The sequence below is a fragment of the Salarias fasciatus genome, chromosome 1, assembly GCF_902148845.1.
Source record: "Salarias fasciatus chromosome 1, fSalaFa1.1, whole genome shotgun sequence".
NCBI lineage: Eukaryota > Metazoa > Chordata > Actinopteri > Blenniiformes > Blenniidae > Salarias > Salarias fasciatus.
The window spans coordinates 13,408,416-13,420,030 of NC_043745.1; the positions used below are offsets into that span (position 1 = coordinate 13,408,416).

Below are 11,615 nucleotides of genomic sequence, written 5' to 3' on the forward strand. Positions count from 1 at the left end.
TGCCACAAGAGGGCGGAAGTCATCAATATTGACAAAAAAAGTTTAAACGCTACACTACCGCTTGTACGAATAAATGAATAAATTAACTGGTTTTCTTTTAAATCAAGGTAAGATAATGGTGCTAAATAAATCACAACAACGTCAATTCTAATCTGAGATAGGAATGGGATATTAAACTCATGTAAATTACTTATAAATGAATAATTACTCAATGAATCTGTGTGTATTTATTTTTCTGTATTTCAGTTTCTGTTTTAAAGATGCTTCTTAGTTATTTAGAATACACTAAGAAACACACATAAGAAAGACTAAGTAGGTAAAACTGTTTTGGTCATATTTCTGCAAAATGAACAAAACTGGCCTTTGTGGACAAGAGTAAACAAATGATGTCATAGTTTGTGTTTTATTATCTCTTATCTTCTATATTCCCACAGAGGGGCTCTCACCTGTAATCACACTGCTTTGTGTTTTATTGCTCTTTATGTTTAGTGCTGACTAATAATGCAAGCTGTTCTCTGCACTGGAATTGTAATTTCCCTTCTGCCTGATAAAAGATTGATGGATACCCTTTAATCTAATAAAAAAAGTTTGTTCATCTGTCAAGTGTTCCAGTATGCTTCACAAGTATTTATATGTTTTTTTAATGGTATAATGCATGCATTAGTTATGTATCATATCTTTAAAAACTGCATCAAATAAAGACTGGGAACGTGCCATATTGGAATTTTGATTTAGATATGATTATTTTTGTGTTAATCACATGTCTAGGTGTAATAAGAGCTTGTATTTAACATTGTCTGGTTTGAAGTGGAACATTTATTGAACGTCTTTGTTTACTACAGTATTATGAATGCACTTTAGCTTGAAAACAGCACAAGATTTTTTTTTTTAAGTTCTTTTTGATTAAGCAAAATAACCAAAGTAAAATGAACTCATAAGAATTGCCGCACTGCAGTATTGAGCCCAGTGTCAGTGTGAGCCAGAAACAGGAACAACCATTAAATGAGCCGTGCTCTTCGCAGACTCATAAAGGCCTTTCTGCATCCCAGCCTTGAAAAGCAGACACTGCAGCCTTTTTTTTCCAAATACTTCACCTTAAATGTGCCAAGTCTCCATGTCTGTGCTCTTCTCTCACAGAAGATATTTCAAACGGCACGTGGCTTTCAGTCAATCCTTTATTTTCTATCAGTCACTCACTTCACCGTGACAGCTGGGTTTGTCCCTGAAGGTGCTTCAACCAGACTGATGATTCATTATTAAAAGCCTCTGAAAAGCAGCAGTGTCAATGAAGGTGCAGCCTTTTACAAAATAGTGTCTTTAAGGACAAATGAAACGCAGCTGCTCACACTTTTAATATGTTTGAGAGGTCGTTCAGTCCAAACAGCACTTCATGAATCAGCTCAGCTGTCTGAGTGTGTTACCATGTTTGTGTTTTATTTCATGAAACCTTGACGTTTCTTTGCATTCGGGCCGCATCCAGGGTTGCACCACTCCAGTTCACACGTCGACTTACTGATATGACTAAGCACTTTTCATGCTTCCTTAGGTGTGAGTGTCCTCCCCATGTGTGTAAAAGTGTGTGACAGGTGGAAACTCCGTTGCACATCTTTATATACTGGCGATCTGTTGTAGCTGTCTTCATGAGTTGAGCTCGATTTTGATTGTGACGTCGGTGTGTAAGAACTACCTAAATATAAAGGAGAGTTGCAATGTGTCCTGAGCTGTCCTTAAAGACTGGAGTCAAACAATAAAAGAGATGAGCACTTATCTGAACTCGGCCTCCGTGACTTCATGCTTGATAAATGATGATATAAGAGTATTTATGGCTGGAGTTATAGTACCTAACAGCTCTCTTACTTTGCAATCTGTAACTAGGCTACTTCACTGCATATTTGGATACGTTTTTAAGCTTCCAGATAGATACATTATGTTTTTTTCAACATAGGGCACCAATGAACTTTTGTCTGAAGCTATAAAACTGTCAGAATTGAAATAAAATGATATAAAGAAAACATTTTTCATTTTCATATATACAAATTGTAGTTTATGTGGTAGTTTGAAAATAATCGAAAAACAATTAAGAGGTGCAGGATGCAATAACATTCTAGCTGTAATAAAATAAATGTAATACTTATTAAGATTTAACGTATGCAAAATTTAAATTTTTCAGAAATATTCTTGATTAACTCATAACATCAATGACCTGTTGTGAAAAGTGAGAAGTGACAGGAGAATCTGATGCATAAAAAATATGTTTTTATATGTACATTTCGAACTTTATGAAACCTAGAGAGCGACTATATTAGGAGTCCATTTCCCAGTAGAGACCACATTGAAACATTTATGGGATCTATTTGATTCTGCTCAATATGAACAGGTCATTGTTAAGATGCAGATTACAGGCTTTAGATAAGATACTCGTTTACACAGATTTCGTCCTTTGTTCCCTCTGTGGTGGCCTGACTAAGCATTTCTGAACGTGAGAAGCAAAGAAAGAACTGCCACCTTGTTCACTGCAGAGCAGTGGCATATCACATTGCATAAAGTGATATTAAAAAAGATAAAGATGAATTCAGAGACATGGTTGAAGGCTGCGCATCAATAATTAACCTCTATTTTACCATTTAACCCACAACAGTAAAACAGATAAGAGGTGGAGTCTTATCACATGCTAACATGACTAGTCAGAAATGTTATCATATGTGGAGCAAATAAAAATGATCCTGTCAATGTGTCAGCTCTGGTCAAGTGTAAAAGATAGTGGTGAATAAGCTGACTTTGCAATTACACTATACTTCATCCAACTCCAGACTCAAACAGTCCGGGATGATGAGTAAAACACTAATGATAACAGGGAACAATGATGTGTTCTTCTATCAAAATCGTGTTTCATGTTACAAAAGAACAAAGACCTGACATGAAATAGATCAACTAGGATTTTACTATTTCAATAAATTCTTTGCTCAAGTTGAATTTAACTGCTAAAGCACGTCTGAAAAGCATGAGGGGACATTGTGCAGCTTCCATCATCTCATAAAAATCTGCACTGTAAAGATTTGAGAAGTGGTAGAGCCTTTGATGGAGGAAAGTCGGATCGTTCTCTTGTCTCTTGTTCTCTTATAGAATTTGACTTTGTTGATGAGCCGTTTTTCTGAGATATCAAATAATCAATCATTGCAAAGTGCTTCTATACTTATAGAATATGACAACTCTTTTTGCAGATTTTTCACTGCCCTTCAGTTAAAATTGAGTAAAATTCTTTTGTTTGACTTCAGCTTAAAGGGTGGCATCATTGCAGACAATGACAGGATACAAGAAGCCATGACCATGGATGGATGGATGGATGGAAGCCTTTTTCATAAAATATCAAGATTCCTGAATATTTTTGTGTTTTAACTCATTCTTTAAAATATTTCACTTTTTTCTGCACATTGTTGTTTGAGTGTTTTTTGTAATGTTGTCAGCACAATCAGTTCATCCTGAATAATAGTATTCCCATGTTGACCTCACCATTATCACTCTTTTTAATAGCTTTCTATTTTTGTCAAAAGGGTTTTAGTAATTATTTAACACACTCTCACTTATTAAACGTCCCGAAATGCCTTTCTCTGCTTCTCAGACATATTGACAGACAGTCATGGTGCGATCCATCGGCCACTCCTACTTCACACTCAACTGTCCTGCAACTTTCCCCTATATTGAGATACTGACACTTTCCCCTATATTGAGATACTAAACAGTGCATAAAGTAATTTATTAAAGGGTGGAGATAGCTGCAAACATCTATGACGCTCATTACCTGATAGTGCTTAGTTAGTGAGTCCACCACAAAGGGGTCTTCAGAAGAAATGACACAAAACTGACCAGTGTCATGGCTTCATTTTCTATCCTTCTTTAAACCAGAGCATACATTCCCCTCTCCTTCAATTCTTTATGACATTCAAATTGAACCCCATTTGAAATAACAACAGCAGCTCCCCTTATCTGACTGTTTATATGAACTGTAAGTAAAGTTAAGATGAAACACCTCATGCTTTTATTGAAGCTGATGGGAATCTTGAATTCAGACAAGAAGTAACGGAGTCCGGTTCTGTGGTCTGCTCAGACTCCCCACTGTGCTCCTTTCCAATACCCATACCAGCTGAAACCAGTACTGACACAATACCAATAGTTTGCACCGTCACTTTTTTCTGAGGGCAGCCTTGAGCCTGAGTGATAAGAGGAAGTAATCAACGACTCTTCCTATCAAATTATTGCAAATAAATACATCAGAGCAAACAATTATCTTTCTTTTCTTTCAACAACTTTATTCTCTGAACTGTTACACAGAAATTTTTAATATGCCTATGAAATACACTTTCAAACATCAAAATAAACATATGTCCATCTTTTTACCAACATTTCAACATAGCAGGTAAAACTTTAACTACAGTAAAACACTGGACACTCATATGCCTTCATGTTTGTCTGGTATCTCTTAAGATAAAACATACGTACATATTTAAGGCTGTAATCCAAATATTTCATTGTAATAATGTGAAAATACTTCATCATGGAATTTATCACACTTCAGAAATTTCCAGACCAGCATTGTGCATGAGCAATAACAACATTTCAGTATGAATTTCAGTTGTTCAAACATGATTTAACTTATGTCAGAAATATCCCAAATTCAGGACAAAATCTATTTAATAGAATAATGTCTAGCTGTGTAGCTGAATACTGCCTGCAAAGTCTGACAGACAACCTCCTGTTCTCCACCTCTTGGAAAGATGTTGGAAATTTTGCTCCTATCTTGTGGGCTGGAAGGAGTCCAATAAATTATTTTTTAAATTATTTTATTCTGTGGCACAAGGTTGAGACTGCACAATTGAAACACCTGCCTCTGATGATGCCATAACCAAGGAAATTACAGCAATCTAAATTTGAAATTGTAAAATATTTGAATTAGTTGTATGTATGAAGTTCCTCCATCTATCTAGTGCTGAGTAAAGTTCACGGTGTTGCCACAGTGCACGTGGAGCTCCACTGTCTGTGAGATATTTATATAACCATATGGACATCACTAATGATGCCAAAGCATTTAAAGGAATCAGAAATAATAGTTCATAAAAATACAACAAAAAAAATAACCTTGATTGAAAACAACAGGAATTTATCTATTAAGAAAATCAATAGCAACTTAAATATATGGTAATTAAACAGGAGAATCGAGCCCAAAACAGAACCACGTGGTATCGGGTGTGTCACCACTGCTGGTGTGTGCGCGCGGCGTGGCTCCTATAAAAGAGCGCGTGGCGAGTCTGGATTCTGTCAGTTCTCAGGTGTGCAACATGGCAACCAGGTGGGCAATCTGCGGCGCGGGGAAGATCAGCCATGACTTCTGTGTGGCCCTGAGGACTCTCCCGGCTGAACACCACCAGGTGAGAGTGACTCTCCTGCAGGACCTCCTTCTTTCTGTCTCTACATTGTTGCAATCTATTAAACTAATTATCGCACTTTAAGGCCTCATTGCAACGTACGCGGTGACTGCGCGGGCACGGGGCGGACGCGTAGACGGCGCGTTCAGGGGTCCCGTCCATGCTTCACGTGTCCGCGTAGGTGCGCGTGACGTACAAATGAATTCCTGTCCGCTATGGTCCGCGCGGGCCGATCCGCGGACGCCCGCGCAGTAGGCAGATGAGACCGCGCTGCGCGCAGGTTGCGGCGGTGTACGCATGCGCCAGAGCGCGACAGCAAACAAAACATGACGGTACAAGTGAAAGCAGACGGAGCTCCACCCTGATGGCTCCACTTAAAAAGACACCGAAAGAGTGGAAAACTCATGGAAAGAGAGAGCAGACTCTGTCTGGAGGGAGGAGAAGATCTGCAGACAGAATCGCTCCGGCGCCGCCCCCGTGATTCAGAAACAGGAAAGAAAAAAGGCTAAATAAACTTTAATACTTAATGATAATGTACTGACAATGCTTATGCTTAATTTTCTCTAAATAATCTGTAAGAAAGGAGCAGATAAACAGTCTGTAGTGCCGGAAGAGTTTCTGGAGGATGCGTGGATCAGTGGCCTGCATGGGACGCGCACAGCTGAGCTCAAAATGTAGTATGGGAGAAAGCGCGTGCGCATCAGTGGTGCACGGACGAGCCAGGTCACGTGTCATGAAACTTGCTCAAATTAAACAGTTATAACACTGGTAAAACTCGATTGGTGAGAGAAGATAGAATTATTAATGTATGTGGGAGGAATGGAGTGAAAGTGACTGATGAGGCTCACACTGATGGACGGGACTGACTCCTCCCTGTCTGTTTCCTCAGATCGTGGCTGTGGCAGCTCGCAAACTGGCAGACGCTCAGGAGTTTGCCAAAAAACACAACATCCCCACAGCCTATGGCAGCTATGAGGAGCTGGCCAAGGATCCCAATTTCGGTCTGTTTCTGTCTGTGAGACAGATTTACTTGATTCATGACATGCTTTGTGTTCTTGTTCATATTTGTTGATAATTGTAATTCCCTCTACATGCATCTCACTATTCAAAGCAAGAAATTACATGTTCATAAACCAAACTTATTTCAGCAGGATCACAGAATCAGTGAAATGCTGAGTTCCAAACTGCGTCCCTCTCCTCACACACTGGGTTTTTTCCATGCAGATGTGGTGTACATCGGCGTCATCAACCCCTACCACCTGCAGATGAGTCTGCTCTTCACCAATGCCAAGAAGAACGTGCTGTGTGAGAAGCCGCTGGGCATGAACAGCAGGGAGGTGCGGCAGATTCTGGACTCCGCCAAGAAGAACAACGTGTTTTTCATGGAGGTAAATGAAGGGACTTTTCCAATTTAGCCTTGCACAACGAGGTCAAGTACAAGAAGTGAAAGTGGACGGTACTCCTGTAGAAACCACCGAGGATTCTGTTTAATATGCCAATTTCCTCCATTCCTTCATGTCAACTCATGATGTTTTGATTATTTTTCTAGCATTGCTCTTTAAGTGTCTGTAACAGCCAATAGCAACAATGGCCATTAATGTACGGTAACTATTTTGGCCTTTTTCAATTAAATTAAGTTCATAATGAAAAATATTTTATCCATGATTGTATGTAATGACAGTTTGCTAATCATCTAATATAATTTATGTAGCATTAAAAACATAATCTCAAAATGAAGTGACTGCAGCGAATAATGCATTACTGCACAAAAAAAGCTGCATTTCATGGAAATAAACACTTTTTTGCAGGTTTAGTTACTGATTAAGATAAGCTTATTTTGAGGTACAGGCATCATGCTCATTTATTGAGTATACATTCTTGGCATCATGATTTCAATTTTTTTTGCTGTTTCATGACACAATCGTTTGTTATTGTGTCTTAACATAAGCACCAAAACCAGATTCATGACACAGACTGTCAACAGTCAAATTTAATAAGAACTTAATAAGCACGGTCATTTCTTTGTGAACATGCACAACACTTTATTGATTTTTACTGGAATGAATCATGTAATACACGTCAGAATAACCTCAAGAATCAAAATTAAGAATTAAGGATTCATAAACAAAGAAAGCACTTGAGTAAATCACAAAACCCAGCGCCTCCACCCCCTCCCTTGTTGCTTCAGGCGATCTGGACCCGCTTCTTCCCGGTCTCGGTGGAGATCAGACGGCTGCTGGAGCAGGGCGAGCTGGGCGACGTGAGGATGATCAGAGCGGAGTTCGGCCTGCCGCTGTTACACTCGGAGAGAGTGACGCAGAAGGAGCTGGGCGGAGGAGTGGTGCTGGACATCGGCATTTACCCCCTGCAGTTCATCCTCATGGCGTTCAACGGAGAGAAGCCCGAGAGCATCCAGGCCAGCGGGGTCTTCCTGGAGAACGGTAAAGAAAGAAGGTCATCGTTTTAGACCAGTCACTGTTCACCTGTGATAAGACTCCACCTCTTATCTCTATTACCGGTGTGTGTTACAATAAAGGCTGAAGTCCAGCAATTATTGATGTGCAGCCTTCAACCGCTCTCTGAAATAACATTTATCTTGTTTTCTGTCTCCTTTGTGTCTTATGTTCTGCTGTAGGAGTGGATGAGACTGTGATCGTCACCATGAAGTTCTCCCAGGGCCGAATGGCGTCGCTCATCTGCTCCTCTCGTATAGAGATGCCCAACGAGGCTGTCATAGCAGGAACAAAAGGCATCGCCCGTGTAAGTAGAAAATAAATAATAATAAAAGGAGGGATGTATGATGAGCATTTAATCTGTTCATTGTCACATTGTGACTCCTGAGGGGAATAACTCGGATTGTCCAGGCATAATGTTCTGGCTGATCATTGAACATGGTCACAATAAAACTAATGATTTGTAAATGATTTACTTTGAAAATAAAAGCTGTGTTGAATATCGGAACGCATTGATGAGTACACTTGTGAAACCTGCGCTTGCTGTGTTTAGGTCCCTAACCTGATGTGGTGCCCCACTATACTGGAGGTGAACGGCAAGAGGACGGAGTATCCGCTGCCACAGCACGGCATGCCCTACAACTTCGACAACGCCCCGGGGATGAGCTATGAAGCGGAGGCGGTCCGGCAGTGTTTGCTCAAAGGTACTGTGAATTCCAGCATCAGTTAGAGACCGTTAAACCAGTCTTTCATTTATTCTCTGCAGACTGACACAGTTTCCAAAGCAACCTGATCAGTAAACAGGTTTTTCTAACCGTCTGCTGCAGATGTAGACCATGTAACGTCCTTCTGTCCGCTCATTTAACCCCAGTCTAACTCCATCATGTACTGCTGGCACATTTCTCAGTGCATTTTCTCTTTTTGCGTCCCGCAGGGCTGAAGGAGTGCAGCGTCATGTCCCACGCTGACTCTGTCCTGCTGGCTGAGGTGGAGGATGAGATCCGCAGGCAGATCGGATCCGTCTACAGCCAGGACAAAGTGTAACTGTACCAAACCAGCTCAGAATGTATCTTAATGTATCGTAACAATAAAAGATTTTATCACAGGAACGAATAATTTGGTCACGTTGTCCATATTTATTCACCATAACTTGAAACAGACACTGAAAGAACGTTGAATAAATTAAATTTTTATGAATGTTTTGTAAAAAGTGGTATGACGGATGGATGGATGGATGGATGTTGCATTTTGATGAAAAGGATTCTCTTGAAGATCTTTTGAGCCTGCATCAAAAAAGTAAAATGGTCATGCATTTTTGTTAGTTAGTATAACAACATAAACTATCCAGATGAGGTCTCCACATAAGGAGGAACATGTCAAAAGAAAACTTGATACATTTCAGTTTTGAGGGTTAAATTTGTTTTGCAGTTCCAGACAGATGTCATTTGGCCGGTGCACAGCAAAGATTTCTGTTTTGGTCGTAAAAGTGACAGACACCCACCCCTTACTGTAGAGACAAAGCAAATAGATTAGAATCTAAACTTGACTGTACACACTTACCTGAGGATCAATTTTCAGAGAAGTCGTGTTGCAAGAGTCAAGAGTCTTAAATGTGTCATTTCAGTGCTGTAGTCGCAGCCATAAATCCTTTTATATATCAGAATCAAAGAAAACTTTAATGTCAGTGACCATTCCTTCAGTAAAAGATCAGTCAGACCGAGTTCACGAAACGCTCTGGTAGGTTTTATCGTTTGAACTCCAGTCTTTAGGGACAGGTCAGAACACCAGCTGCACGTCACAACACTCCCTTTACATTCAGCTACTTCTTTCACACTAGTATCACAATAAAAACCATTAGTTTTCTGAAGTCCATGAGGGAATTGAGCATTGCCAGCCTGGGTTAAGTCCAAATGCAAAGACATTTTTTTTTTCTGAAATACATCATAAACATGTGCAGCTGATCTACTTTCTTTGAACTTTAGGACAAGAAGTTTGAATCAACAACATAAAGAAGGGTTAAGCTCCCAGCAGATATTGTTGGCATTTGATTTTGTCTTTGCCTTTGAATGTGTGATTATTTTATGAGGGCAAACTGTGGTTTCGTCAGCAGCAAACATAAAAAGAAATAACAATAATAAAAAGTGGCATAATCACAGGTGGAGCCTCCCTTCTGTGGGAATAAAAAAAAAAAAACCTTTGTTTCCTCTTATCTTACAGAGAGAGCAGTTTTATTCAGCTGCCATAGATTTACTTTACAACGACAATTAATCCAATAATTCACAATAGTTCACTTTTATATGACTTACTATTTCATGTTTCTGACCTGCACCCCCCCCATGCACACACACACACACACACACACACACACACACACACACACACACAGTGTAATGGAGGCGACACTGGTGACATTTTCAGCGTGTGTTCATTCACATTTAAACAACTGAAATTTATACTGAAAGGTCACAACTGTTTGTATTTATCGGAGGAGTACACGGTGCTGACCAAGGAATTGCATAAATCAAGAACTTGTCAATAAAATGATCTAAGGCTTAGGGCTGAAATGATTCACTTTGAAGCATTGAGTGTGATTTGTGAAATATAATCACGTAATTAAAATAAAATACTTGTCACATTAATTATGATTATGAATGACACCTCTAATCTTGAGAGGTTGGATTTATGTCAATACTACCTCATCCGTTTTTAATAGATACACTGAAGATGATTTTGCTGCTGGTGACTTACTGGACATGTAGCAGTGGATGTTTTCTGCCAGCAGGGGGCAGCACAGCATAAATGTTGACAGGTTTTCTAACCTCACAAATCCAGCTGAAATTATGTAGGAACAACAGTGATAATCATATTAATCGGAAATGTTAGGTAATACATACCACATCAAAGTGCTTCACAAGTCATTGAAAATATTACAACATTAAATGGGGGAAATATTTGCATAAGAACACGTTTGCGCACTGGTGCTGTCAATCAGTTATTTTTTTTTTTTTTTTTGGAAATAATTAATTGCAACTGTGACCACAGTTTAAGTACGATTGATTGCATCCTTTGTGAATTTGTAATCAACACACAAAATCATCAATTTTATTGATAAAATGGCTTTATTTGAATCTATAAACTTGAACGCCTAAAGTGGCGAGCTTCACGTCAGAAAACACTCAAATGTGGAATTTGAACCATCCAGCATTTTGGAGTTGAGATGCTCAAGGGAAGGCCAGTCCAATTTTCTCGTCCAAAACATAGATGTTTGTAGCATTTCTGTTTTAAATGAGGAATGTCATCTTCTTATCTCACCTGTACTGCACAGCAAACAAGGTCTCAATGACAGTAAAATGAGTTTTCTGTTCTATTTCTTTTCTTTTATCAATTGGCTCACAGGGTCTTGCTATCTCAACGTAATTAAAAATCACATTGACAAGAACAAGAGTAATGAAAAATACACTATCATGTCTGAAACATACAGGAAAATATAACAGTTTATGTAACTATATCAGAGTAAAATCCTTGAAAATTAAAATGTGACTGAACAGTTTGATGTAATTGTAAGGAAAATGCATAAATAAAGAACACAATTTAGAATAAATGAAACTGAAATAGATGTGTAAATATGTGAATAGAGTTATATAAAAATTAGGAATGAAAATATGCTGAGTACTGTAATGATGACTTAGTGAATATCTTTCACTTGCACATCCAGAAAATAGAGAAAACAAGTCACTGTGAG

The 11,615-nt window shown here is 39.0% G+C and overlaps 1 protein-coding gene across 1 annotated transcript; it reads left to right on the forward strand.

Annotated features, from left to right (window-relative positions):
- The first annotated feature begins 5,233 nt into the window (after window positions 1-5,233).
- On the forward strand, window positions 5,234-8,980 carry LOC115392951 (trans-1,2-dihydrobenzene-1,2-diol dehydrogenase-like). The gene is made up of 7 exons (XM_030097669.1): window positions 5,234-5,423; window positions 6,310-6,421; window positions 6,645-6,808; window positions 7,609-7,861; window positions 8,056-8,180; window positions 8,427-8,577; window positions 8,808-8,980. The coding sequence occupies exons 1-7, from the start codon at window positions 5,334-5,336 to the stop codon at window positions 8,915-8,917; spliced, it is 1,005 nt and encodes a 334-aa protein (XP_029953529.1). The 5' UTR covers window positions 5,234-5,333; the 3' UTR covers window positions 8,918-8,980.
- Window positions 8,981-11,615: the final 2,635 nt, after the last annotated feature.

Coding starts and splice junctions, on each gene's coding strand:
- LOC115392951 (XM_030097669.1), top strand. CDS start 5,334: ATGGCAACCAGGTGGGCAATCTGCGGCGCGGGGAAGATCAGCCATGAC. Junction 6,422..6,644: donor GGCCAAGGATCCCAATTTCG/GTCTGTTTCTGT, acceptor TTTTCCATGCAG/ATGTGGTGTACATCGGCGTC. Junction 8,578..8,807: donor CCGGCAGTGTTTGCTCAAAG/GTACTGTGAATT, acceptor TGCGTCCCGCAG/GGCTGAAGGAGTGCAGCGTC.